Source organism: Lissotriton vulgaris, chromosome 8 (genome assembly GCF_964263255.1).
Source record: "Lissotriton vulgaris chromosome 8, aLisVul1.2, whole genome shotgun sequence".
In the NCBI taxonomy this organism is placed as follows: Eukaryota; Metazoa; Chordata; class Amphibia; order Caudata; family Salamandridae; genus Lissotriton; species Lissotriton vulgaris.
Window position 1 is genome coordinate 1,579,502,379 of NC_141696.1, and position 26,377 is coordinate 1,579,528,755.

Sequence of the window (26,377 nt, forward strand, 5' to 3'; positions counted from 1 at the left end):
CGAATCACATTCCGATTCACAAAAAATATACTTATGCAAGGAAATGGGCAGTAGCCCAGGCACTGGCATTATATAAAAATCATGTAGGATGGGATGAGGACTCACCTCCTCAGAAAATCCAGTTAAAAAGTGAACCAACAGCCCAAAGGCAGTATCCCATTAAGCAAGAAGCTAAAAAACAAGTCAGGGAGATCTTAGATCAACTTAAATACCAGGGGGTGATTGAAACATGCACCTCTCAAATGAACAATCCTTTGTTTCCTGTCTCCAAACCAGACAATTCATATCGTCTAGTTTTGGACTACAGACACCTTAAAGCATGTTGCAAAACTTTTGCAGTACAAAATTTGCATAGTGCTGCACTAATGAACAACATAGTTAGGAAAAAATATAAAACGACATTAGACATATCTAATGGTTTCTTTTGTCAAAACATTGCACCAGAAAGCAGGTATTTGACCGCTTTCTCCCTAATGGGGTCTCAGAAAAATTTCTGTAGGCTCCCACAGGGGTTCAAGAACAGCCCAGGACTATTCTCAGCTAGAGTAACAGAGTTACTACAAATATATGATGATGAGGCATTATCTTACGTAGATGATATCTATCTCACAGATGACGACTTGGATACTCACCTGAAAAGAGTGAACACCATTATACTTGGGTTCGCAGCAGAGGGTTACAAATTCAACGTTAAAAAGTCTCGAATTGCCCATCTGACAGTACTATTCTTAGGAGACGAATTATCAAGTGAAGGAAAAAGCCTAGCGGACAACTTCTTAGAGAAGTGCGCTGTACTCCAAGCTCCAAAAACGCTGAAGAATTTACAATCCATACCAGGCTTTCTGAATTTAGGAAGAACTTACATTCTGAATTACGCAGAGAGGGTTAAACCTCTCTACGAACTAATTAAACCTGATTTTAAACAAATCAATTGGACTCAAAAACACACAGAAATTTTGAGATCACTGCAAACAGACATGTTAGCAAAAACAAAATTAGATACACGTGACCACACACGCGATCTTGTAATCCGAGTCATCCCAGGAAGATGCGGATTCACGTACCTGACCTCTAATGAGGGAGAAAAGGTACCAATTTCAATTAAATATCACTTGTACACACAAGCAGAAAAAACATTCAGTCACACAGAAAATACTGTGAAAGCAGTGCAAATTGCATTAGCCAATGAACGAGAACTAGCACACGGCAAAAGGATCAATATCCTCACAGCGGAATCCGCCTTCGAGGCGCTATTCAGCCCAGTAAACCTGCCTACAGTGTCACTGGATCCGAAATGGATGCAGTGTGTAGATTCTCTAGGAGCGGAAGATGTGAAATACTATTTCGCCCCGCAATTCGAAGAACTGAATGATTTAGAATATGAAGAAGAATATCCTCTGCCAATTGAACTTCTGCCTCTCCCACAGTACGCCTGTATAATCTATACAGATAGATTTGTACAGCATTTCAACGTAGAGAGCAAATCCTACGATGCAGCCTGTGCGATTGTTAAAGGTCGTTGGCTGTGCGGTAAATTCAGACCGAAAGTAACAAAAACTGAATCAGTAAGAAACTGTTCGGCTCAGAGAGCTGAAATCGGATCTTTAAAGATGGCGCTTGAAAATGCAGAACGTGAATTCCCCACACTTATCGTGTGCGATTCTCATTTTTGCGTCAACTCTTACAACAATAAGTTGCAGAGCTGGATTGAAAACGATTACAAAGATGACACAGGTGCCACAATAAAGCATAAATTGCTCTGGAAACAGGTAGCTCTTTTTCAGAAAGAACTACAAAAGACTCACGTGATACACGCACAGAGTCTTCAACGTGATGGCGTTCACGTTGCAGGGAATTCATTGGCTAATACAGCCCCAGCGGAAGCAACTAAACCGGCTTCCGTAGCCACAAAAAAGCGTGCAGAAAAATACATAGATGGGGAAACCATGCTGGCAGTCAAAACGTCCGGAAAAGGCGACTGTGCAGCACTACCCGTGAACTATCCACTCAATTATGATGCATACGTAATCGATGCAAACTCCGTTACTTTTGCTCGAATCCCTGGAGTGGGGGATAGGGTAATTCCAAACAGGGACCGGAGGGGCTTCCTATTACAGGAAGCACATATGGGGTTGGGTCGGAGACACCAAACAATCAGGGACTCTCTGAGAGAATTAGAATCAGAGTACTGGTGGCCGGAAATGAGTGAAGGCATTCATGAGTTTGCCAAAAACTGTGAAGACTGCAACAGAGATCGCAGTGAAGAACCGGTCAGTATAGTGTCAGAAGCCCTAATAGAAAGCATTAGGCAATCTATCCGCGCTATCAAAAAAGAGAAACGCGTCCCATTGTACATCATTAAGGCTAAACACACTTAAAAAATGTGGCCCCAGCGCTCGGCTGACGCCAGAACGGTTATAAAAGATCTGCGAGTCTTTATCGGCACATACGCAATTGCCATGTTCCATTCTGACCAGGGTCCTGCTTTTAGCTCTCGAGCTTATAAGGAGGCCATGGCCAGCATGGGAGTTGGGTTGCGGTATTCTTGTCTGTCACACCCCGAAGGGAATAGTGTGGTAGAAAGAAAAAACCGAGACATAAAGCGATCAATAACAGCGAAGGTATTAGGTTCGGGTGCTGGGTGGGTCAAACATCTAATAAGTGTCCAAATCAGTCTTAATAATTTGCCAAGAAATTCTCTAAAAGGTTTCAGCCCATACGAACTATTGTTCGGAACTAGAATGAGAGTTCAGGACTTAGATAGTCAAGTATCAGTGGTACAAGATAAGAAAACAGACTTTGACATCAAAGATCGTTTGGCTGTTTTACAGGACTTGAATGAAACAAGAAAATCCTTAAGCAACATAAAGTTAAAGCAACAGCCAGCTACCACTGACGAGGCACCACAAGCAACAGCCCCAGCAAGGCCTGTCTGGATTCCAAAGATTGGGGATCTAGTCAGAGAAAAAATAGCGGTGAAGAAGGAATTTGGGCCTTCTTACAGAAAAGCAGTACCTATCTTGGCAGTCACCGGAACAAGATCAGTAGTACTACCGCCCCTTGCTGGTAAAAAGGAGAACAGAGTTGTATCTATCGACCTGGTAAAACCACAAGCATGTGGCCTATAATCAACAGTAGGCCCAGTGGACTCCCAAGAAACAACAGTATACCCAAACTTGCAACAATCCAAGAGGTTCAAACTGAAAGACTAATCACATTCCATCAGCCTGCAGTGCACAGAGAAGGACTATGCAATAATGCCATGGAACTCGTGCCTCTTGAGACACAGATTGAAACAATTCGTCAAGAAACACCAGTCTACAATAATGTGGCATCAGAAAGTGCTACCAAAAGACAGATTGAAAGAACAATCCCAACAATTGACAGAACTGCCTCTGGTTATTTCATCGACTTCGACAACTTTTCCGAGGATCAAAGCAACCCCGAAGTGATGCCAGAAACAAAAAAGACTTTTAAAGAAAAAGCAACAGAACTCTTTCAACAAGTCAAAGAAGTATATCTGGATGCACCGTTGATTGAGCATTGGATTATTTCAGGGGTATTTATACTCCTACTATGCCTAATTTTAGTTTTAATTTTAGGAAAGTTTATTACAATTGAATGGACACAGCAAGTCAGAACATCAACTTAGTCCTCAAACCACACAGATCATCCCACGTGAAGAAAAGAGAACTGTCAACAGTAAATGTCACAGCCATTCCAATACCCGGTGGGGTAGTATGGGAGAAAACTGACTATGAGATCTATGGTCCGGTCGAGATCCTGAAGTATCCTCATCAACTGAAGGTTTCCTTAAGTGACTTTGTAAAACCTAGTACATTCTCTGATGATTGGGACTTTAACAGTATTAATGACATGATGTCTGATTTAGTAATGTCAGCTAGATTCACAGAACATGATTATTTACAAGGTTCGTCTAGTTATGAACAGATGTTCTGTTTTACACATTATGGCGATCATTATTTGCATAAATCTGCACAGCCTAGAAATGTTTTTAAGTATAATCAATGGGAACATTGTGCTACACCACCTAAAAGCAGTTCTAAAACATTCTTTGAGAAATTCAAGTACTTCTCAGGGTTTAACACCAGTGATGCAGAAACGTTTTATTACAAACTGTTAGATAAAACAGGAATGAAAACAATGCTGACAAACACTAAATTAATATATTCAGAAGCATTTTATGAAAAAATGATGACATTTGGTTTTGATTATTGGAAAAATAACATTGAAACAAAAACCATTTGGGGTACGAAAGATTGGCAGGTACAAGGCCTAGAAACACTATTCAGAACCTGCATGATACCAGAACAAATGATGTTTTTAAATGACACAATTCACCAAACATCCTGTCTTGGCCTAGCTAAGATCAAAGACCTAAACAAACCGTCTATTCCGAAGCCAATACCTGATAATGCAACAACAGATATTGAGATAGACGTAACTAAAATTTTACATTTTAACAGAACACATCCTGATTGGAAAAAGTGGTTAATCTGGCCTACTGACACAAACAACTGTCAAGATAGATTCCTGAATAAAACACAGGGGTTAAAAATGACCAGACAAGACCCTAGATACTCCCAGAGACAACATCCAGGGATAGTAACAACATACAGTGTAGGGAAACTCTGCCTCGAATGGCTAGGATCATCCACACAGCTGAAATTAAGCAACACTTGTCTTTACTTAAAGAGGGTGCTGATTTGCGCGATTTCATTCTTGGACCACGCAAACAGCGTCAAAAGCGTTTCATAGCGGCCAGCATCTATGCTGCATACAACGAGGCTTGGAAAGTCACACAAATTGAAACAGCAGAAAAAATACGAGAAATTGATCGTATTAATTTGGAAAAATCACTTTCTGTAGTGGACAATGGGTTAATGACTCTGTCCTCCAGAATATATTCGTTGGACAATATTGTATCCTCTGCCTTTGATATAATAGACAGAGACTTGCTAATGTTACAGCATGGCCAGTCGCAATTACATTCTATTGTACAATTAGGCTGGACGCTGCAAAATCTTCGTTCAGGCTATGTGCCTTGGCGTTTAATCAACACAACGTCATTGTTTTCCATTTTTAACCTTACTGATAAACAAATCAGCTTGGCACAGAAAGGAGCAGACTATACAATCCTGAGCATCGAAAAACTTGAGAGATTACCATTGACAATGTCAGAAAGTCCTGTCATTGAATGGATAATACACGGAATTATCACTATTCCGATAACAACTTTCCGATTAAAAAAGTGCCTTGAATACATACCTACTGGCCAGTATGAACAATTGGGTAAAGGATATGTTAAGTCAGCATGGAAATTACCATACACACATTCATGCTATAGTGACAGCGACAAAAATGTATTTCTTAGTGGTGAAAACTGTAAACGTTCACTAAGCGGTATACTTTTGTGCCAGGGTATTAATTTACACGGAGCCTGTGAAGGTAATTCTAACAACCTTTCATGCTACCAGCTTGTCACACCTGCAACGCAGATAGAGCCCTTCTTTATGCAACTCGCAAATGGGAGTTACATTCTTAGAACGGATCACAGATGTTGTGGCCTTTTGCCAGGAAAAGCGTACCTCGTAAGCGTAACTTCCATGGTCAAATGCTGTATGCAAGCATTGTTCCCGAGCGGGCCTGGAGACATAGTGACTCCCATCTGGCCTCGTCTGCATTTCTCTTCTATACGAATTGATACTTTAAGCAAAATGAAGTCTGTGCTTTTGCAGACAACAGTGCCCATCACGTCATCAAAAGAGACGTATGATCTCCTAGTTGCAAGGACAGCTACGGAGGTTCATGACCTTTTATCAACAAATTGCCCCGTGCATTTCGTAGAAATGTTGAGCCAACTCCTTAACATGTCTAGTGCCACAGGCATCCCAGGCATATTTAAGACGATTTTTACGGGACTGCTAACACCATTTCAAGCAATTCTGGGAATCGTTCCAAATTTTGTCCACTCTGTTTTTGGCGGCATACCCCTATTTTTGGGACTTGTAGCAGGGATTTTATTTTTGACCCTCCTGCTCCGATATGGCAAGCCACAGCTCAGACATGACTCCTATGGGAATGGAAGAAACAATCCTAGCAATCCGCTACCGGGACAGAATAACTAGAGTCCTTGGATTGGCCAGGCTGAGAGATCTAAACATGACCTGGTTCCTTTCATTCAGACCGATATGGCAAAACTGCATCTTACCTGTACTTCGATGTATGCTATGCGGAGATGAGTGCGTGTTGGACACCTGTCTTTCACTTCCATCAGCAGTACCAATGGATATCGATACTTTGCTCAGTCCGATAACGGCTCACGCATTGTGTTGTCCCCAGCGGCTACCAATCCTGATGACGGCATTCGTTGAGACTCCTGTGCTACGACTAGGTGGTAACAGTGGAGCGAGTGACAAAAGCAACATCACCCAGGTACGACCTTCTGTGAGCAGTGCTGATCCAGCCTTTGATGACAGCAATCATTCTCACACCTGCCAAGTTACAGCACTATCGAATTTGGACGAACTGTCACCTGATTTTGTAGACCAATTCTTTGAGAGCCTGTCTGACATGATGTTCTCACCCGAACAGAAACAATAACTTTAGAGAAGCATTCCGACACGCAGCGTTCCCATGAACTCTGAATTCGGCCTTCAGTTTTGAACAACAAAAACTGCTAAAAACGTTGGAACTCTATTTTCCCCGTTCAAGCAATAATTCTTTTGAATTGAACACTTTTTAATATTCATCTTTTTTGGCACGAAAAATTCTTTGCTTAAGGTAGAACTATTCATAGAGAACAGAAGCTTCTACTTCTATTTTTAAATACATCTAGAGACATAACTTTACACCAGCCTCTAGCACATTTTACTGCAATGCATTTATATGTGATGAAATTATCTCGCCCTTCCTTTCTGTATTCAGAGATATTTTCATGTGTAATTCTTTTTGCAGAATCGTTCATTGATTTCATATGCTATAATTTTTGAATGATTTCTATGCTTCAAAAACGTACAGTACCTAAATTTTCACGTATTACAAATACGCCTATTTCAAATGCATATATGTATTTTGGGGTGGGCAATGTTACACATGCATCTTATTGCTCTAGTTTTAGTAATTTGATGGACATGAATTTGTGGAGTGGGTGTAGCGTTCTAATCTAGGACCCTGATCGATACTGTGACCTTATGCCCCTATACGGCTATAAATCCATTTATTCCCTATATTGGCATAACTGATCAAATGCAATATTCAGAAACTCGTCTCTGGCCTCACACGAACAGAGCCACATTTCAGAATCGCTTTCTCTGCCATTTCCTTTGCAGCCAATTAGTGCAATGACATAGCAGAAGTTACTATCTAAGATTCCTAGATTAACACTCTGAGTTCTTCAACAAGATAAAAACCCTAGAGATTGACTCTTATCTGAGGAGCAAAGTTGTCATGTTGCACGGTTGTTGGAAAACTGAATCCCTTCTTGTCTGTACCAAGGAAGCTGATCACTTCCTATTCAGAGAAGAAAGTTTCCAGTGACCTCTGAGCTAGTTGGTAACAAACCCAATTAAGTTTAGCATAGTCAGTGGAGGCCTGGAAGATCCGCACTTCTACGTCGATACTACTGTTAAAAGGAAAGTGTCAGCGAGATGCTCAATAGTAAGAGAATAGTATGAAGAGTCTTAGGTGAGCTGTGCTTGGGAGTCTCTCAGGGTTTGCCTGTAATGCGGTCCTTGCGGCCACTTTTTCCACAAATGTCATGAATCACACAATGTGTCAGCAGGTCCTACCCTGAAAGCTGTGATCAATCGCCCTTGGCATAAACAAATTTTCTGTTCTCTAAATAGTGACTTTAACCCACTTGAAGCCAGGAGAGGTACACATTTCGTGGGCACAGAGTCCGTCGACTAGGACCAGAAGCGACAGACGATGTCTTTGTGTGTATATTTCCATCTTTCGGCTTCTTCCCCTTTGTCAAATAGGGCAAGCTGCAATCGTAAGAATCTTAGGGCCCGATTTAGATCTCGCCGGATGGGTGACTGCGTCACAAAAGTGACGGATAGCCCATCCACAAAAACATAAATCCCATTATACGCTATAAAATGTATAATTCGGTGGACGGGATATGCATTACCGTTGTGATTGAGTAACCCATCCGCTGAGATCTACATCGGGCCCCAAGTTTGCAGGTTCTTGCCAGGGGTAATGTCAGATAGGACTGGGGTTTCAGCTCCCTGTAAGTGCCCGCTGGAAACCGATTATGACACTTTTTTGTATTGTGAGAATGTCATTCTGCACTGAGCGTCCTCCTTGAAAGACCATTAAAAGAATCATATGGGAGGTTCAGGGCACAAGGGTGGGTGATTTGTAACTTGGTCAGGATCGTCCGAACAGGCGCTGCCAGGGTCATGAGGTGGAATGTGAAGCATCCGCTGTCTGTCTTCTTTAATTTTAAACCACAATAATTGCAATAGAGTGGCCTTCTGTGCCAATGTTTGTACTATAAGACCATATTCCAATCAAATCTGTTATTCCCTGGTGGAGTTTGGGAGCCAGAGAATTTGATGGAAAAGCCTTGATTGCTGTTGATTAAACCATCCCCCAAATTTATCCGGGAAGGGTTCTAGGTGGAATACTAGCGAGGGCAAACACTTGGCTTTTATAACTGGCAGTAGCACCAGTAACAAGGCCTCTGTAAGAGTGGTTGCTGAGGCCCAGAAATCAATGTTCAGATATTTATAGGAATTAGTCTTGTCGATAGTATTAACTCCTATTTTCCATGTCCAGAAATGTTGCTTGCCGGTCCTTGAGAAAGTAACGATTTTGTGTTTTGTTTTTATGGTATCGTCGGCATATCGCATATAATATGTAATACTTGACTGTTGGTCATCGGGGCATGATTTAGTGTTTTTCAGGGGGGGGTTCTATATCAGCCGTGAATATATTGAAAAGGATGGGCGTCAGGGCACAAACCAGCTTTAGCGCTTTGTTAGTGAATACTCTGTTAGACAGAGTGCCATCCCTGCTGAGTTTGACTTGGACCCAATTATTAGAATACAGGGAAACCAGAACATTTAGATTTTGTTGTCAGAAGACCCCAGTTGCTTAGTCTCTGCCATAGCCTGATTATGTCACTACTGGCAGAGGCGTTTTTACAGTCAATAAAACATGCGGGCAAGGCTTGCTTGTTGGCCAAGATTATGAAAAGTAGGTGAACCGGTGCCATGATATTGTCAATGGTCCCTGTATTTTTCGGAACCCAGTCTGGTAAGAAGGGATGACGTTTGCCTTAGAAACCCAATCTTGGAGAATCACTAAAGCAAAGAATTAAGGGCCAGATGTAGGTAAATCACATTTACCGATTTTGAAATACCGAATATTACCGATTTTTACCGATTCGGTATTTCAAAATCGGTAAATGGGATGTAGGTACCAACATCTGGATTTTTTACCGATTCCTTTAAATTCGGTATTTACCGATTTGCTATTGAATCCTATGGGCCTTGAAGCCCATAGGATTTAATTCAAATACTGATTCAATAAATACCAAATTTGTCAAGGGTGCAGGGGGTGTCACTTTGACACCCTCTAGCACCCTCAAAACGGCCATGTGTGCAATATGGCACACAGACATGCCCTAAGGGCACGTCTGTCTGTCACATGGCACATGTGTACATGCACAGATGTGCATGTACACATGAATCGGTATTTTACCATGGATTTGTATTCCATGGTAAAATTCCGATTCTGAAAGCCAGGTGCCAATGGAAAATTGGCTACCCACATTTCAATCTTGCATTTTCGGTAATTTTACCGAATCGGTAAATATTACCGATTCGGTAAATTTACCGATTGGCTATATGTAGCTATTCGGTAAAATTACCGAAAATGCCAGATTTAAGGGCCCCTACATGTCAATGGCCATTTACCGGTCGGTAACGGCCGAATTCGGCCGTTACCGGTCGGTAAATGGCTATTTTCGGCCACCTACATCTGGCCCTTAGCTCCCACATCAAGCAGGGCTATCAATCGATGCTCCCTTTTTAGGTCTTGTGTCTAGCGTTGCAGTGCGCAGCACTGCTTTCGCAGCACTGCTTGCGCTGCGCGAGACCTCTTGTACGAGGTTCTGAAAGCTGACCACACGCTCGGGTGTGGTTTTGCTTTCGCCCGCTGCCATTGGCTTTAGCGTCTTTTTTTTTTTAAATAAGGGACATTATTGGGCAAAGGCGGGGGCATGTCCCGCCTTTGCTCCACCCATTCCCATCGGTGTCTAGCACGCGCAGCAGCGCGCGTTCGCGTCCCTGCGGCACTCCCTCGCCCCGCTCCTCTGTCGTGCGCGTGCACCACTGGTTTCAATTCCCGCCCCGCTCCTCCTTGGGTGCGCGCGCACCACTGTTTTCTTTTTGTGAGGTGAACGTTTTCTCAAATGCATCCGGGAAACAAACCTTAAGCAATGACTGGAAGCATTATCTTGATTTGGAGGAAACGTACCAAGGAACACCTAAAACTAATCTGAGGAACAAACAAATATATAAATACGTAAAAATAAATTCTTTATTTTATACATTGTCTCCCCAATGTACTCACAATTTCATCTTCAAGACACATTAAGTGTCACTTTAAAAATACCATTAAAACAGAAGAAAAACAATTTGGCTTGTTACCACTTCCTACCGCTACAAAGAGCAGCTGCAATAAGTTGCATCAATATGGCCTGAAACTAACCTTTTGCAATAAACAGCCTAGGCCAGGCAGACCATGAGCGATTGCCTTGCTCATCAAAAAAAGGGTCGTAGCTTTAATTGAGGCTCCGATCCTCGCGGTATAAAACCTCTGGCTTGAGATATGGCCGACGTATAGAGAAGTCTCGACTCACATGCTTGTGTGTCTCCCCCGATTTAGATCACGAGTTCGAACCCGACAGGCCAAACTTAGCGATCCATTCTTGAGAGCTAAGACAAGTAAGCACCATTGCGTTAGGTAATGTCAACAACGCTTGATTACAGCAGAAGCATGCTAAGAAGGTCAATACAAAATAACAATCCATTAGTAAATACAGGTGCACACCCATAGCCTCACACAACACTGCCCATTACTGTAGTCCAAACCAGGAGACAACCATTTGCCAATTTCTTTTTGACAAACACTTTTTTTTTCACAACATGGTAAATTGTTAAACAGGCGAACCTTACGGAGAGCAACAACCGAAGCAGGCATGTCTACCTCAATAAAGATTGGCCTCTCAACTCTGCAACATTGTCTTATGTCCAAGACCTTGGCATTGCCTCGCCCAAATCCATCACGCTCGCCCCCCCCTCCCCACTGCTGCCCTCCTTCTGAACACAAGGTCAGCTGTCAAGCACCAGACCGAAACATTTGATCTCTTAGACTAACTCCCCAGACCTATTGTTTTTAACCAAAACATGGTATCGACATGACTCCCTACCGAGCGTCCTGGCGGCCCTCCCGCCCCACTACTCTATGCTCCGTGCAGATCGACTGGAGGAGAGAGCGGGTGGCGGCGTAGCCTTGAATGCCCGCAAGGGACTCCACTTTCAGACACTCGCTCCGCCCACGATACCAGCAGCTGATTGCCTCGTAGTACGTTCTACTTCCTTTAAGATCCCAATTACCTGTGTTTCAACATATCGGCCACCCTAGCCATCCCCCGGTTTTCTCTCTGCCTTCCAGGACTTACTGGCCACCTTAGCAGTCAATAGTGCCTCTGTCCTCGTTCTGGGAGATTTTAATTTCTGGCCTACTGACCCCGCCGAGGATACCATATCCAAAGATTTTACTCAATTGCTACTCAGCCTCAACTTCACTCAGCACGTTCATGGTCCTACCCACATCCGGGGCCACATCCTTGATCAGATATGGACACTAAACATCCCGACTTCCGTTCCAACTATTTCGCCCTGTCCATGGTCTGACCACTCCATGCTCGCTTTCTCCTTGGATTTGAGCCAAAAAATAACACCTACTTTCCCCAATAACACCCGGGCAAGGAATTGGAATCGAGTTGACATTCCATCCTTGTGCAACTCGCTAACTGCCACCTGCCCGGATTTACCGGGCTCGGCTCCACATCTCCAGGCTACCATCCTAGACCGCTGGCTTGCCAAAGCCTGCGACCTTGTGGCCCCTCTGAAGCGGATTACCATCAATCGCACCCACAATGCCAACAAGTGGTTCAGCCCTGGCCTTAAAGCCAAGAAACTGGAGTTACGGCAGGCTGAACGAACTTGGAGAAGAGCATACTGCCCGACCCGGAGGCTACACTATATTACTACACTCAGTGAATATAAACAAGCCATCTTGGCAGCCAAGACAGAATATTTCTCGGGACGTATTCGAGCTGCAGAAAGCTAGCCACGTGAGATTTTTGCCACCGTCCACGAGCTGGCATCATCGGACAGAACTCTGGCCAAGATCCCCCCCTCTCAGGCCCTATGCGACTCGCTCAACGAGTTTTTCCTTGAAAAAATAGTTTGTATTAAAGACAACATTCCCTCCCCTTTGCCCACTTTCACCCACCCCAAACCACCTGGTAACAATTTGTCCCTCACCTCTATTCCCGCACTGACTAAAGAAACCCTGTCCCCCTTACTTAGGCATGTCAAGTCGGGCTCTCCAGCTGACATCTGCCCGGCACGCATTCTCCGTCAGATTTTTGCTGAGTGCCCATCCCCTGTCCTCACCCTCCTGAATGATTGCCTCACACATTGTCCCTGCCCCTTTCAAGACTGCCATAATCCTCCCCATACTAAAAGAACCCGGGGCGGACCCTACCTCCCCGCCAAACTACCGCCCTATATCCCTTCTCCCTTATCTGGGAAAGGTAGCTGAGTCCCATGTCACTCAGGCGCTCAGCTCCTTCATAGCGGACAGCAACTACCTTGCACCCTGCCAGGCGGGCTTTCGTCCCCGCCACTCCACTGAGAAGGTGATAATTTCGGTCATGGACCAACTCAGGGAGGGGCTCGATACCAACACCCCTCAGGCCCTTGCCCTGGATTTGTCCGCCGCTTTTGACACGGTGGACCACTCCATCCTCTTGTCACGTGTCAGGGCGGCGGGCACATGGGGACAAGTATTGGCCTGGATAGGCTCTTTCCTGGCTGACCGCACCCAGGCTGTCCACCTGGCCGAATTTTCTGCCCCGCCTCGTAGGGTGCAATGCGGCGTTCCTCAGGGCTCCTCTCTTTCCCCCCTCTTATTTAACCTTATTTTTGCATTGCAACAAATGGAGGTCACAGTTTACAACTATGCTGATGACCTCCAACTCATCTTTAATTTCTCCTCCCCCTCATTAGGTATCACTAGCTTCCAGTCCGTCATGCTGTTTATCCGGGATTGGATGAATGCGAACCACCTTAAACTCAACCCGGATAAAACAGAGCTGGTCCTGACTGGCGGCAGTGGTAACCCTTGGTCTCCCTCATTTTGGCCCCCCTCTCTTGGCTCTGTTGTTTCTTCTTGTTTCTTTACCCTGCGTATTATTAGGAAAGCATCCCGGTTTTTCTCTCCCTCTGCACTCAAACTGATTGTAATGGCCATGGTCTTATCTAAGATCGACTACGGAAACATTATTTATAATGGTGTTCCCGCCTATGCACTTCAACGCCTTCAGCTGGTGCAGAACCAGGCAGCCCGCCTGGTACATGGCCTATCTAAATCTCACCACTCGTCACCCCTCCTCACTGCTCTTCATTGGCTCCCCATCAAACAACGGGCCCTCTTCAAACTTGGTTGCCTTACTTTTCAAGCTCGGGCGGGCACGGCTCCTGCTTTCACCAACTCCGCCATTACCAATTACTGCCCTCCTAGAGATCTACGCTCATCCACTAAAGCCTTACTAGTCACTCCCCGTTTCAAGAAACAAAGATCGGGAGGCCAGAAATTCTCGGTCCTTGCGCCCACCTTCTGGAACACTCTCCCGCTCCCTATCCGTCTCTCCCCCTCTTATTGGAGTTCCGCAAGGCCCTTAAGACCCTATTGTTCCAGCAAGCCTGTAGTCTCTAGTCTCCTGTGTCTTTCCCCGCCCAGGATTCCCTCTAGTGCCTTGAAACTGCATAGTGAACGTGCGCTCTATACATTTTTTAAAATTCAAATTCAAATTCCTTCAGCTTGCAGCACCGCCTCTCCAGCATGGTCTGCGGAGCCCTCCGCGAGACCTGCTCTCTGCACCGTCTCGGACAAAGGTGGAGGGCCAGGGTCTGCCACCTGTCTCGTGCCAATAACGGCTCCTGCCCAGAGGCCTTATTGGCTGCTTTGATTGAGAAGGTCCCGCCCACAGCCAGATCCACGGACAGACTTGCAGCACCTGCATCCCCACAAATGAGTGACATCTACCCTTTTCACAGACTCTTCTAGAAGGGAACAAAGGTCTCGGAGACCAGCTGCTGCCGGGGCGACCTCGCCTGACCCCTACAGGAGACTTGAAAAGGAGCAGCTCAAACTCATATTATCGGTCTATCTACCGATCTGTTTTATGGCCGCACTGGTAACCCTATAACTTCATTAAGGACCCAAAACGTGAACTCGTAAGGAAGAAAACAAAGTCGCTTACATTTTGACACAAAGTCACGGAGCCATCATAATTTTAGGGGAACAGATAGAAACATGACACACGAAGCAACAGGCTTTCTTCTCCAAGTGACAGAACAGGACAACAGGGGGTTCATCTTTTTCTGTTAGTGTGTGATGTTCACATTTCCATAAACGATTTGCCTCAATTATCTGACTGAAAACAGGACATCCGTTCATGAAAAAACAATTATTTAAATACTTTTCTTGATAAAACACAGACTCGCGTATATTTCATGCTGCAGTCGGATGTTTTAATGAAACATTGTATCCAAACATTCCAAGCTTCAATATTGTAATAAATCCGAAAGGGAAGCAAGTTATCATTTTTAAGAAAGATTCTCATAATTAACTGCTTAAGGCTTAATGTCAACTTTCGAACGAGCAACTTTTGAAAGACAGAAATTCCCAGTTGAACTTTAACAGCGTTCCACGCTATTTCTCTTCATTAACCCCCGCCCGTCTGCGCTTCGCGGTGCGCACTTACTTTTGACGGTGTGTAATTCATGTGCACGAGCAGACTGGAACCTGGGTTAAGCGTTCTCGAGCCGTTGGGCTCATAGTTCAGCCTCTGATGCTTTCGATCAGTCCACACAAGGCTCTCCACGACTTGGGCCCCGAATACCTCAACAACCGCCTCACGTTCTACACGCCAACACGCCAGCTCCGCTCCGCCAGCCTCGCCCTCGCCAACATCCCACGGATCCGCAGAACCACCACCAAAGGAAGGAAGATCCTTCTCCTACCTGGCGGCTAAGACCTGGAACACCCTCCCCACCCACCTACGACTCACCCAGGACCACCTCTCCTTCAGGAAGCAACTCAAGACCTGGCTTTTCAAGCAGTAGCAGCCCCCCCCAGCGCCTTCAGACCCTAGCGGGTGAGTAGCGTGCTTTACAAATACTCTTGATTGATTGATTGAGTCCCCTGATTTTTGCTATTTTTTTCATTGGAAGCCTACGATGGTTTTGAGTCGTTTAAGTTTCGACTGTTCACGTGGACCGGGTTTTCATTCCCAATGGATTCTGGGTTTTGCAGTTCTATTTGCTTTTGTCCTTAGGGTGGTCAAAAGATTGCTGAAACGTTATAGATTTTCACGCTCCTTTCCATTAAATCTCACAGAAGGTTGCTGGTACCGCGGCATACACATTAAAAAACAAGCATTTACAATGCAATAGGTTATGCATTTGCAGGAGTTTGAGCTATTGGCATTGTAAATGACAATGTTTTTTATTTATGTGTTTTGAAAACCTGCAAGCGGTGCGTAAACACCCACTTTGTACTTAGAGTCTCAGTTTATAACATAACATAACATAACAGGTGCATTTGTAAAGCGCACGATTGCCCGTAGGTGTCCTGGCGCTGAATAACAGATGTTTATTGTTGCCCAACTCAATGGTACTCATTTTATCGACCTCAGATGGATGAAAGGCTGAGTGGACCCGCCAGGATTTGAACCTGTGACCATGAGGTCAAACACAGGCCCCTGCAGTGGCTGCTTTAGTCCACTGAGCCACCAGACCCGGCATGTGCTTATGAGAAGCACATAAATAAAAAGCAGTCATTTTCAATGCCAATAGCTCAAACTCTCGCAAATGCGAGACCTATTGCATTGCAAATACTTGTTATGAATGGGAACGATATACGACCCCTGCCAGAATGGAGGGACCAGGCTGGTTAACAGGACATTATCAAATACACTGCTGGTTGCTTTGAACCAGAATTGAGGGCTTGCTTTAAAGATTGCTGTGGGAAAGCTGTTCGGCCCTAGAGCATGAATGCTCGTACTCTTAACAATGATCTTTTCTATGGCTTTCCGATGCACCCACCACACAGCTCCACCTACACAGCTCCACCGATGCACCCACCACACAGCTCCACCGATGCACCCACCACCCAGCTCCACCGATGCACCCACCATACAGCTCCACCGATGCACCCACCACACAGTTCCACTGATGCACCCACCAAAGAGCTCCACCGATGCACCCACCACACAGCTCCACCGATGCTCCATCTAAGCTCCACCAATGCACCCACCACACAGCTCCCCGAATGCACCCACTAAGCTCCACCGATGCACTCACCACATAGCTTCACCGATGCACCCACCACAGACCTCCACTGAGGCACCCACCACACAGCTCCACCACTGCACCCACCACACAGCTCCACCGAGGCACCCACCACACAGCTCCACCGAAGCACCCACCACACAGCTCCACCTATGCACCCACCACACAGCTCCACCGATGCAGCCACCACACAGCTCCACCGACACAGCTCCACCGATGCATCCACCACCCAGCTCCACTGATGCACCCACCACACAGCTCCACCCACACAGCTCCACCTATGCACCCACCACACAGCTCCACCGATGCATCCACCACACAGCTCCACCAAGGCACCCACCACAAAGCTCCACCGATGCACCCAGCACACAGCTCCACAGATGCACCCACCACACAGCTCCACAGATGCACCCACCACACAGCTCCACCGATGCACCCACCACACAGCTCCGCCGATGAACCCACCACACAGCTCCGCCGATGCACCCACCACACAGCTCCGCCGATGCACCCACCACACAGCTCCGCCGAGGCACCCACCACACAGCTCCACCGATGCACCCACCACACAGCTCCACTGATGCTCCAACTAAGCTCCACCAATGCACCCACCAAACAGCTCCACCAATGCACCCACTAAGCTCCACCGATGCACACACCACTCAGCGCAACCACAGCATCACTCAGCGCAACCACAGCATCACTCAGCACCATCACAGAATCATTAGAAACAGAATGGAGGCAGCACCAAGTATGAAATGAACCAGGACCACGTTGTATCAAAAATATATTTTCATAGATAGTATTAGATCTTGAAGCGACGAAATGACGTAGGTGAAAAAGTTTGACCAACACAGTAGTATGGATGCCGATATCAAAATTCCGATATCCGGATAAAGTTATACACACGTCAAGGGATTTTCGGTAAAGGGCACGATCAACCAAGGGGATAATATTTCCAAAAAATAATGAGAACTTAGCGTCCAGTGACAGGCACGTGCGCAGACCGTAATAAGCCGCTACCACAAGTACTCCATGCTTCCTGTTACAGCGATGTCCCCATGACGGATTCGGTCACAGAATCACTCAGTGGAACCACAGCATCACTCAGCGGAACCACAGCATCACTCGGCGCAATCACAGCATCAGTGGGCGCAACCACAGCATCACTCAGCGCAACCACATCATCACTCAGCGCAACCACAGCATCACTCAGCGCAACCACAGCATCACTGGTTCAAATATGTTCTTTCAATGTTTCAAGCTGTTTTCAAGCTTTTACGCTTTATTACAAATCACAAAAAGATGTTAATATTTCACTTCTGTTCTTGGATTTTCGTCACAATAAAAAACACTGAACATAATCTTCACAAAAGTTATTTACAAAAGTTTAAGCTACTGCCATTACAAATCAAATAAATTATTTAAGTATTAATTATTTTAAAAAATTAAAAGCCATTGTTATTTGTAATATCAATACATCTAAGTCACGTAAATACAAAACATGTTGCATTACAAATGCTATAGGTTTCACATTTGCGAAAGTTATAACTATTGGCATTGTAAATGACAAAGATATTAATTTAGCTATTTAAAAAAAAAACACACAAATAAAAAAAATTAATTTATAAGACCAATAGCTCAAACTTTCCTAATGCGAGCCCTATTGCATTTCCAATGCTTGTTCAACACGGCCTTCTTTAGGTGCCCTCCCCCTCCCTCATGCCCATCGACCCCCCCTCCCCCCGACTCAACCCACCTGAGCTGCCCCTGACTTCAGTCGCTGCTGAACCCAGGGATGTTGCAGTAGTACCGCTGCCCGCCACCTGGGGGCAGCGCCGTCTCACAAACAGCAAGAAGTGCAGTCACTCGGACAACCTTTGATGAGCTGAGTGAAGTTTCACCTGTTTGTGCTTTGTCTGCCTTCGCTGGGTGGCAGATTCCCTTCACCAGCACCGCAGTGGAGAGTGAGAGGCCTCTCTCTGCCAGGGTGACCCGCTGCTGGGCACCCAAGAGCCCTTTTCTCGCCAGTGCAGTGACACACAGGGCGCGCACGCGTTGGCACACAAGTGCATGCCCTGCTTAACTTGTCCTAGTGAGTGAGTGCACGCTTTGAGGGAGGAAAACATATGTCACAATCTTTGCAAAAGCGCCAGTCTTCATAGCGCGCGGACAGCGACCTATTCACAAGCTACGTTTTGTAGTCGTGTAACCAGTACTATAAGCAGCATCACTAAAGAACTGTAAAATGCTATTCACAAACCTACGAGTGCAAACCTCTGCCTCTCCTGTGCTTTCTATAGGTTGATGGGAGAGAATGTGGCCTTACGGTCAAGCTGTTGACTTTGGAACTGGGGAACTGAGGTAAAGTCCAAAAAAATCTAAAAATAAAACATGTATATATATACATATATTATTAAAAAAAAGATATGTTACTAACCTGAATCCGGCTGAACAAAAAAATTACCGCCCCATCTCTTTGTTACCTGTCCCAGCAAAAATTCTGGAGAAACATCTGAACTTCAATCTCAGCTCCTACCTAGGGGAATATCAGCTGCTCGGCGGCTCGCATCATGGTTTTAGAAGTGATCACAGCACGGAGACGGCATTAACCTCCATAATCAAACATTCGCGTTCAGGTTGACGCTGGACATACCACGCTGTTGATTCTTCTTGACCTTATGGCGGCCTTCAACACTATGTCCCCTCTGAGACTGGTGGACAGGCTTAAGGAAATGGGGGTCGGGACGTTACCCTTAAGCTGCTCACCTCATTCCTTAGTGATCGGGCACAAATAGTGAAAATGGATCAATTGTATCCGGCCCCTGGCCAGGTGTTTTGTGGAGTCCCTCAGGGCTCTTCACTGAGACCAACCCTTTTTAATATTTATGTTGCTCCCTTGGCCAGGGTTGTTCGATCCTTTGGACTGGAGGTGTTTTCCTATGCTGACGACACCCAAATTATGGTGTCCATCCCAAACAGCATAGAGGCATCTGCCACCAATTTTAACAAGCATTTGCAATGCAATAGGTCTCGCAGCATTCAAGTTTGAGTTATTGGCATTGTATATGACAATGTGTTGCATTAATTTTTTTACAAACTGCGTACCTGAACCTCTTGTTAGGTGTTACTATTAACTGGTATTGGACAGCCTCTGTCGTTGTTAAGGACTTGTGTGTGTTCAGACACACTTTCCTTTGAAAAGGCATTCTTTGATTTGCCTATAAGTTTTGACTTCTGGCTATATTGCCCAAAAATTGGCAGTCATTGGGCATAATCAGCTTTGCAACGACATGCCAATTTTGTGACAATGCATTCGGGGGGAAATTTGAGGGGCGGGGAGGTGCATTTTTCCATTTTAGTCCATATTTGCTTGGCTTACAGCAAAAGACATGCTGAATGGATTTACGTGGTATGAAAGTAATTCTTTACTCAAAGTGTGCTTTCATTGTGTAGATCCGTTTTGTTCTGCTAGTTTTATATTTGATTTTATAAAATGCAATTTTTATTTTCATGCAGTGGTGAGCGGGCGGGGGGAGGGGGGGGGGGGGATTCCCAGCCATGGAGGGAGGGAGTGGTACCATGAGAGGTGGCCGTGTGCATGAGGGTCACACAGAGGCATGGAAAAGAAAAAGCTAAAAAAAACAGGTTTGCTGCAATAAAATCGTGATTTCGTGTTGTGCCCTTTGTTTTCTGGGCTGTAAAATAGGAACCATTTTGTGCCCAAAATAAATTTCAAATTAAAAAAGATTAGGGGTGGGGACCTATGAACAGCCAAAGGGCAACCAGTGGTGGGTTGGTCGTAGGCATATTGGACACTGGGCCTGGCTTACTCAAGGCTGCCAGGGTGGCCAACCAATGCCGTGCACTGACTTCTGCTGTGTTCAACACATGTTGGCAGATGGTGGCAGGTTGGTTGCTAGGTCCTTTGGCTAATGCATGCTGAATATGCCCTTTGGCAGTGCACAGGAGAGTTAGGCCGCTTATCGCAGGTGGCGTGATGGAATTGCCCTGCATTAAACAGAGCTGTTAATGGCCGAAGAAGAAAGTGCACAGCAGAGCTTGGCAGCTTGTGTCTGGTTGGTTCTGCAGCCATTTACTGCCGCACACTAGCAAATGTTGTGTGTGGCAGAGGATGACAATAAAATACACTATTAAAATAAAAAATAAAAAAGTCTCTACAAATCATCTGCAAGCAGTCCGTCATGGAATTATGGTCCTTGCTCAAACACGGGAATCCACTGAAATCCGACAGTAATGGCTGGAAAGGCATGATATTATGCACCCTGCCTGCCATGATAAATACATCACTTTGCCAACAGCACAGGAACACAAGACGGATTCCAATGGCAAAACATGTAAACAAAAGGTTAGCAAAATCGAAACTTTCCGTGGGGCGGGACTTCTGGCTTCGGAAACTCGCCCACGGAGAGAAGCCGCGCCCACAGAGAGAAGCACTGCTGGTAACGCGGGGAGAGCCCCGCGGTAGCGGCTGAAGTCCGGAGTGGCGGTAAGTGGGCGGGCGCTCGGTGCACTTGTGTGTGTGTGTGTGTGTGTATGCGACGGCGGGGGTGGGTTCTCTGTATGTGTGGGTGCGTGCGTGCATGAGCGCTCGTGTGTGTGTGTGTGTCTCTGTTTCTGCGCATGCATGTGTGGTGTTGCTGCTTCCCAGGAGACAGCAGCTGAGCGCGTTCGCGAGCGCGTGGTCCGTGGAAATCGCCTCCTTGAAGAGGCAATGCGCGCGGCCAGGTGCTGACTCCTGGGAAGCAGAGTCAGTAACAATAGATCTCGGCGAGTACAGCGCTTACGCTCTGTATCGCTACGAGACCTAAAAACTGTATGCAGGCAGTTTCTTCTTGGATGGTAGAGGTTTTGATCTTTGAAACCAACAGCATATCTGGTCCAATGCCTGGTGGCCTGAGACGCTTGGCTCCCGCCCCTCCCAGTGTCCCAAGGAAAGATTCTTGGTGTCATTGTGGACAATTCTCTCTCCTTGGCCCCCAGATTCATAGAACGGTGTCCATCTGCTTCGGGACCATCAGGATTCTTAGGAAAATCTCACAATTTCTTTCCTTCTTCTCTCGAAAGCAGGCAGTCATCGCCCTAGTGTTATCTAGGCTAGAATATTTTATGCCCTCTATTTGGGTATTAACCCCTTTGCTGTTTTTGTCGGCCAACGGCGTAGCGAGCACTACCTCCGTAGTGCTGCGAACGTCCGTTGCCCGACGCGGCCCGCCCACTCCGCTTAACCGCCGCAGTTCACAAAGGGCTCATTCATCGTCTGCAGATGGTACAGAACGCCGCAGCCAGGCTGGTGATGGACCTTCCTAAATTGCACTCAGTCTCGGCCACTGTTAGAGAGTGGCATTGGCTTCCTTTAAATCAGAGAATCCTGTTTAAGGCTCTCTGTCTTACGCACAAGGCCTTCTACAATCTGGGTTCAGAAGGTACTCAGTCTTTTTTGTCGTTATGTTCCTACCAAGCAGCTAAGATCAGCCAATAAAAATCTGTTGGTAGTCCCTTGGTTTAAGAGAGTCAGATAGGGGGCAGAGCCGTCTCCATCGCCGCCGCTAGGCTCTGGGACTCCCTCCCCTCTGTAATTTCCGGACAAGTTTCTCACTCTCTCTATCGCATGGTCTTGAAGACCTAGCTCTTTACCAGTCTATCAGTATGAGCCCCTCAGGTTTCCATTGTCTGATGACCCTTTCCGCAACGCCTTGACGCCTCCGGGCTAAGTTTGCGGTATACAAGACCACTATTCATTCATTCATTCGTGCAGTAAACACTCATTCCACATGTTATGCCTCATTCTGTCAGAGCAAACTTGGAATATGAGGCATTTACTGCAGCCAGTAAACGCCCCATCCTGGGGTAACGGTACTTAACCACCGCTCCCTATCCGACCCACTCATAGTCAGGAATGTTTGACCCAAAAGTCATCACACACATTAAGACAAACAATCAGTCACAATCCATCACAATATCTAAAAATGCTACCCTTGTGAAAATGGCAAAAGAGACCACACTACTGTTTCGGCCTCTCCCGCACTTGGAGACAGCTCAGCGATCCGGATACTTCAAATACCTGGAAATATGTGAGGGTTTGTGGACCTGCTGAATTTAAGGGGAGTCCACGACAACTGGCAACATGTTCCAAGTTAGCACTTTTATGCAATCTCTCAGGAAACATTACCAGCAGAAAGGCAATCTGCAAATGCAGTAGCAGAATAGGCAATTACGCACCCGTTTGAGGCACACAATGCTGGCGACAGTGCCATGTGCAACAGAATAATGAAATGTAAAATGTGCATCAATACATTTTGACAAGCACAAACCAGGCCCATGTAGAACAAGCAGTATCAGGCTGCATGGGTATTAACATTTTCAAGAAAAAAATGCAATGTGTAAGACAGACAGGTGTGCTGAAACTGCGACAAGTGACGTCAGGTTTGTGCAGCACAGATAGAATTAACATCGCCCAGTTTGGAAGAAACTTTACAGTTTCAACATTTAGGGCCAGATGTAGGTCGCCCAAAACCGGTCGGTAATGTACCGACTGGTATTGGGCTTTCCAGATGTAGGTGGCATTTTTTAAGGATTCGGTATTTTACCGAATCGGTAATTTAAGGATTCGGTAAAATACCGAATCCAGGATGTAGGGAGCACTCGAGTTGGTGCATTCCTCAGTTAAGTATTCGTTATTTACCACCAACTAGAAGTTGGTGGTAAATAATGAAAACCCTTGAAAAATCCTTTTTTTTGCTTTTCCAACAGTGCCATGTTGCAGACATGCATGCCCTTAGGGCATGTATGTCTGCAACATGTGCACCCATACGCAATTGAGGGGTGCAACAGGGTGTCAAAGTGACACCCTTCCACCCCTCAATGTTTCCCCCAATTACCGAATCGGTATTTACCGATTCGATAATTAACATTCATTCCTATGGGCCTTCATAGGAATGAATGGCAATTACCGAATCGGTAAATACCGATTCGGTAATTACCAAAACTTACTGATTCGGTAATTTTTCGGAAAAATTACCTACATCCCATTTGCCTGTTCTTAAATACCGAATCGGTATGATTCGGTATTTACGAATTGGTAATCTGGGATACCTACATCTGGCCCTTTGTGAGGAGCTCACAGGATTCAGACCGGTATTACTGACTAGGGCAGCTAAGAACTCCTAAGCGAATGAAAGCAGCGCGGAGAAGGATTTTTCTTTGCTGGTTTTGATTGTTGCATTTATAAAGCGTGGGCTGTCACTCCGAAAGGTGCATCCTGGCGCGGGTCGGGGGAAGGTAGAGATGGAGCCGCAGGGACACTATATGAGCGATGGGCAGAATTCGTCTGAAGATCCGAAGAGCCAGGTTTTCAGTGCCTTCCTAAACTGTGTCTCTGTTTTCAACAACCTCATGTGTGTTATCAATGAAAAAGGTAATATTCCTCTATTTGACACGATGTGTGGAGGTCGATGGGTGATCCGCCGTTGAGCGTGTTCACCACAGGCGTTTATGCAGCTTCCATGACACCATGCATCGCTTGGCGGGCAATAATGAAGTTGTATAGTCAGAGACAAGTTACCTATCAGTTTTTCAAGTAACTGGGGACCCTACCCAATAGATATCACAGGATACGTTCGAACAGCTGAGTCACATTAGATCTTTAACTTGTCAGGATATTTAAGATTGCTTTGAGGCACCTCGCCTGACTGGCTTTGTTACAGTATGGGGTACAAATGTAACCCGTTGGGATATCCTGCAATTTCTGAGGGTGCATTACCTGTCGTGATACGGTATAACCCCTACAGACATGTCAGACGTTTGGATACAATGGGACCAGATGTACGAAAATCCATTTTTGCATTTCCTAAATAGCAAACCCTAAGAAATTGCTATTGAGGGAATGCACAATGGAAAGTACAAAAATAGAGATTTCGTAACAGAATAGGAATCGCTGTTAGGAAATCGCTATTTCAGAAATGCTAAACCATTCGGTCCTATGGGCCTAAAGGGCCATAGGTTTGAATGGTTTTGCATTTCCAAATTTCCCCCTTCATACACTACAAAAAAAGTGCTGGGCATGGGTGCGCTTTATGGCAGTTTAAAAAAAAGCATTTTGGGGTGTTTTTTTAAACTCCACAGGGACTTGGAGTCGATGGTAATAGCACTTTCAAAATGCCCATTTTGCATTTAGGAAATGCTTTGTACATGTGCTTAAGGAAATCGAAAATAGGAAATCCCTATTTGCAATTTGCTATTTAGAGAATCGCAAAATGCGATCTCTACGGGCATTTAACTCGATGGATACTGGAGGAGCAGCAGTCAGGAGGTCTCGATGGACACGTTGTTGGGGCTGACAGCACGAGATCAATGAGAACAAGATATTGATAGAGACAACCGAGGAATTAACAGAGTCTTCTGACTGAATCGAGATGCAGACCCCGGATGATGTCCGTAGGGACGAAACGCGTTAGCCGGCTGCGTTGACTGCCTCTGATGAAAAGCATTGATTGAATAAAATTTTTTGGATCCATTAAGAAACACAAGACTCCCAAGTGATTATTTGTTGAATGGACTGATGATAATTAAGGAATGAATAGTTTTATTCTTTGAATTTTGGAAAGACCAATCAAGGAAGGACTTCTTACACGCTCCTTTCCCTCCAAAATTGGACTCTACTGAGTAGAAATCGCATTTAGCGATTCCTATTTGCCTTTGTACATATTGCAAGGCAATTAAGCATTTCTTAATGGAAAAAAATTGCGAATCGGTCTGTTAAGAAATGCTAAATCTGTTCGTACATCTGGCACAATATTTCTGTAAATGTTACCTGCCCGCAATTTCCGGACAGGCATCATTCAAGGATGCAAGCAACATTTGGGGAATGCAACATAGAGGGATATATTGATTGATTGATTTTTATAAAGCGCAACAATCACCCAGTGGCATCAAGGCGCTATAATGACAGCAGCCTGCCACAAGCCAACAACCAATATCAAATAATAATCATATATTCCAGTATGGTACATATTGCGATATATCGCAGTATCCGGCCCCTTACCTGTCAGGACGTAGTCGTACTGAGTGACGTCGTTCAGTTTCAGACCTTCGTACAGCTCGTGGAGTTCTGAAGAGTTTAAGACTTGTCCTTTCCAGTGGTCGTACCCTGAGGTGAGAGGTCAGAGGGTGCATAAGATTAACATAAGGTCACAATCTCCACAGGGCACAGTGTCACAAACAGCAGACATCAGTATATGGACAGTGGACACCTGTTGTACCTGTGTGTGCATAAACAAAAGGCTCAGGTGAAGTCAGAGAGGGAACTACAGTCTTTATACCCAAAACTGTGCTATCATAGCAATACTTATGTAATAGGAGAGGAGTAAAGCAAGGGGCACACCCTTTAATCGGAAAAAACGCAATGAACTAAGATCCCTTTATTCATTTGGTGGATGAATCTTTTAATCTCGTAAACATACATCCCTTGGTAGATTTATGGATAAAGTTACCTTTATAACAGCTCTGTCGCTCATAAATAGTAAAGCCCCTCTAATTAGAAACTTCTGAACGCCTGCCACCTAGGGGCTGAAAAAGGATTTGCTTCTATCTCACCTATTGTAATCTTATGAGTGCCTGCCACCTAGTGGCTGAACCAGGAACCGCTCTATCTCACCTATTGTAATCTTATG

General features: G+C 45.3%; 1 protein-coding gene across 2 annotated transcripts in view; it reads right to left on the minus strand.

The window, feature by feature from the left end:
• PDXK (pyridoxal kinase) overlaps nucleotides 1–26,377 on the minus strand; it is a 384,182-nt gene that overhangs the window by 80,902 nt on the left and 276,903 nt on the right. For both annotated transcript variants that reach the window (XM_086935883.1, XM_086935882.1), the window contains one exon: nucleotides 25,750–25,854. In XM_086935883.1, the coding sequence (XP_086792009.1) occupies nucleotides 25,750–25,854 (105 nt within the window). The remainder of the gene's footprint in view (nucleotides 1–25,749; nucleotides 25,855–26,377) is intronic.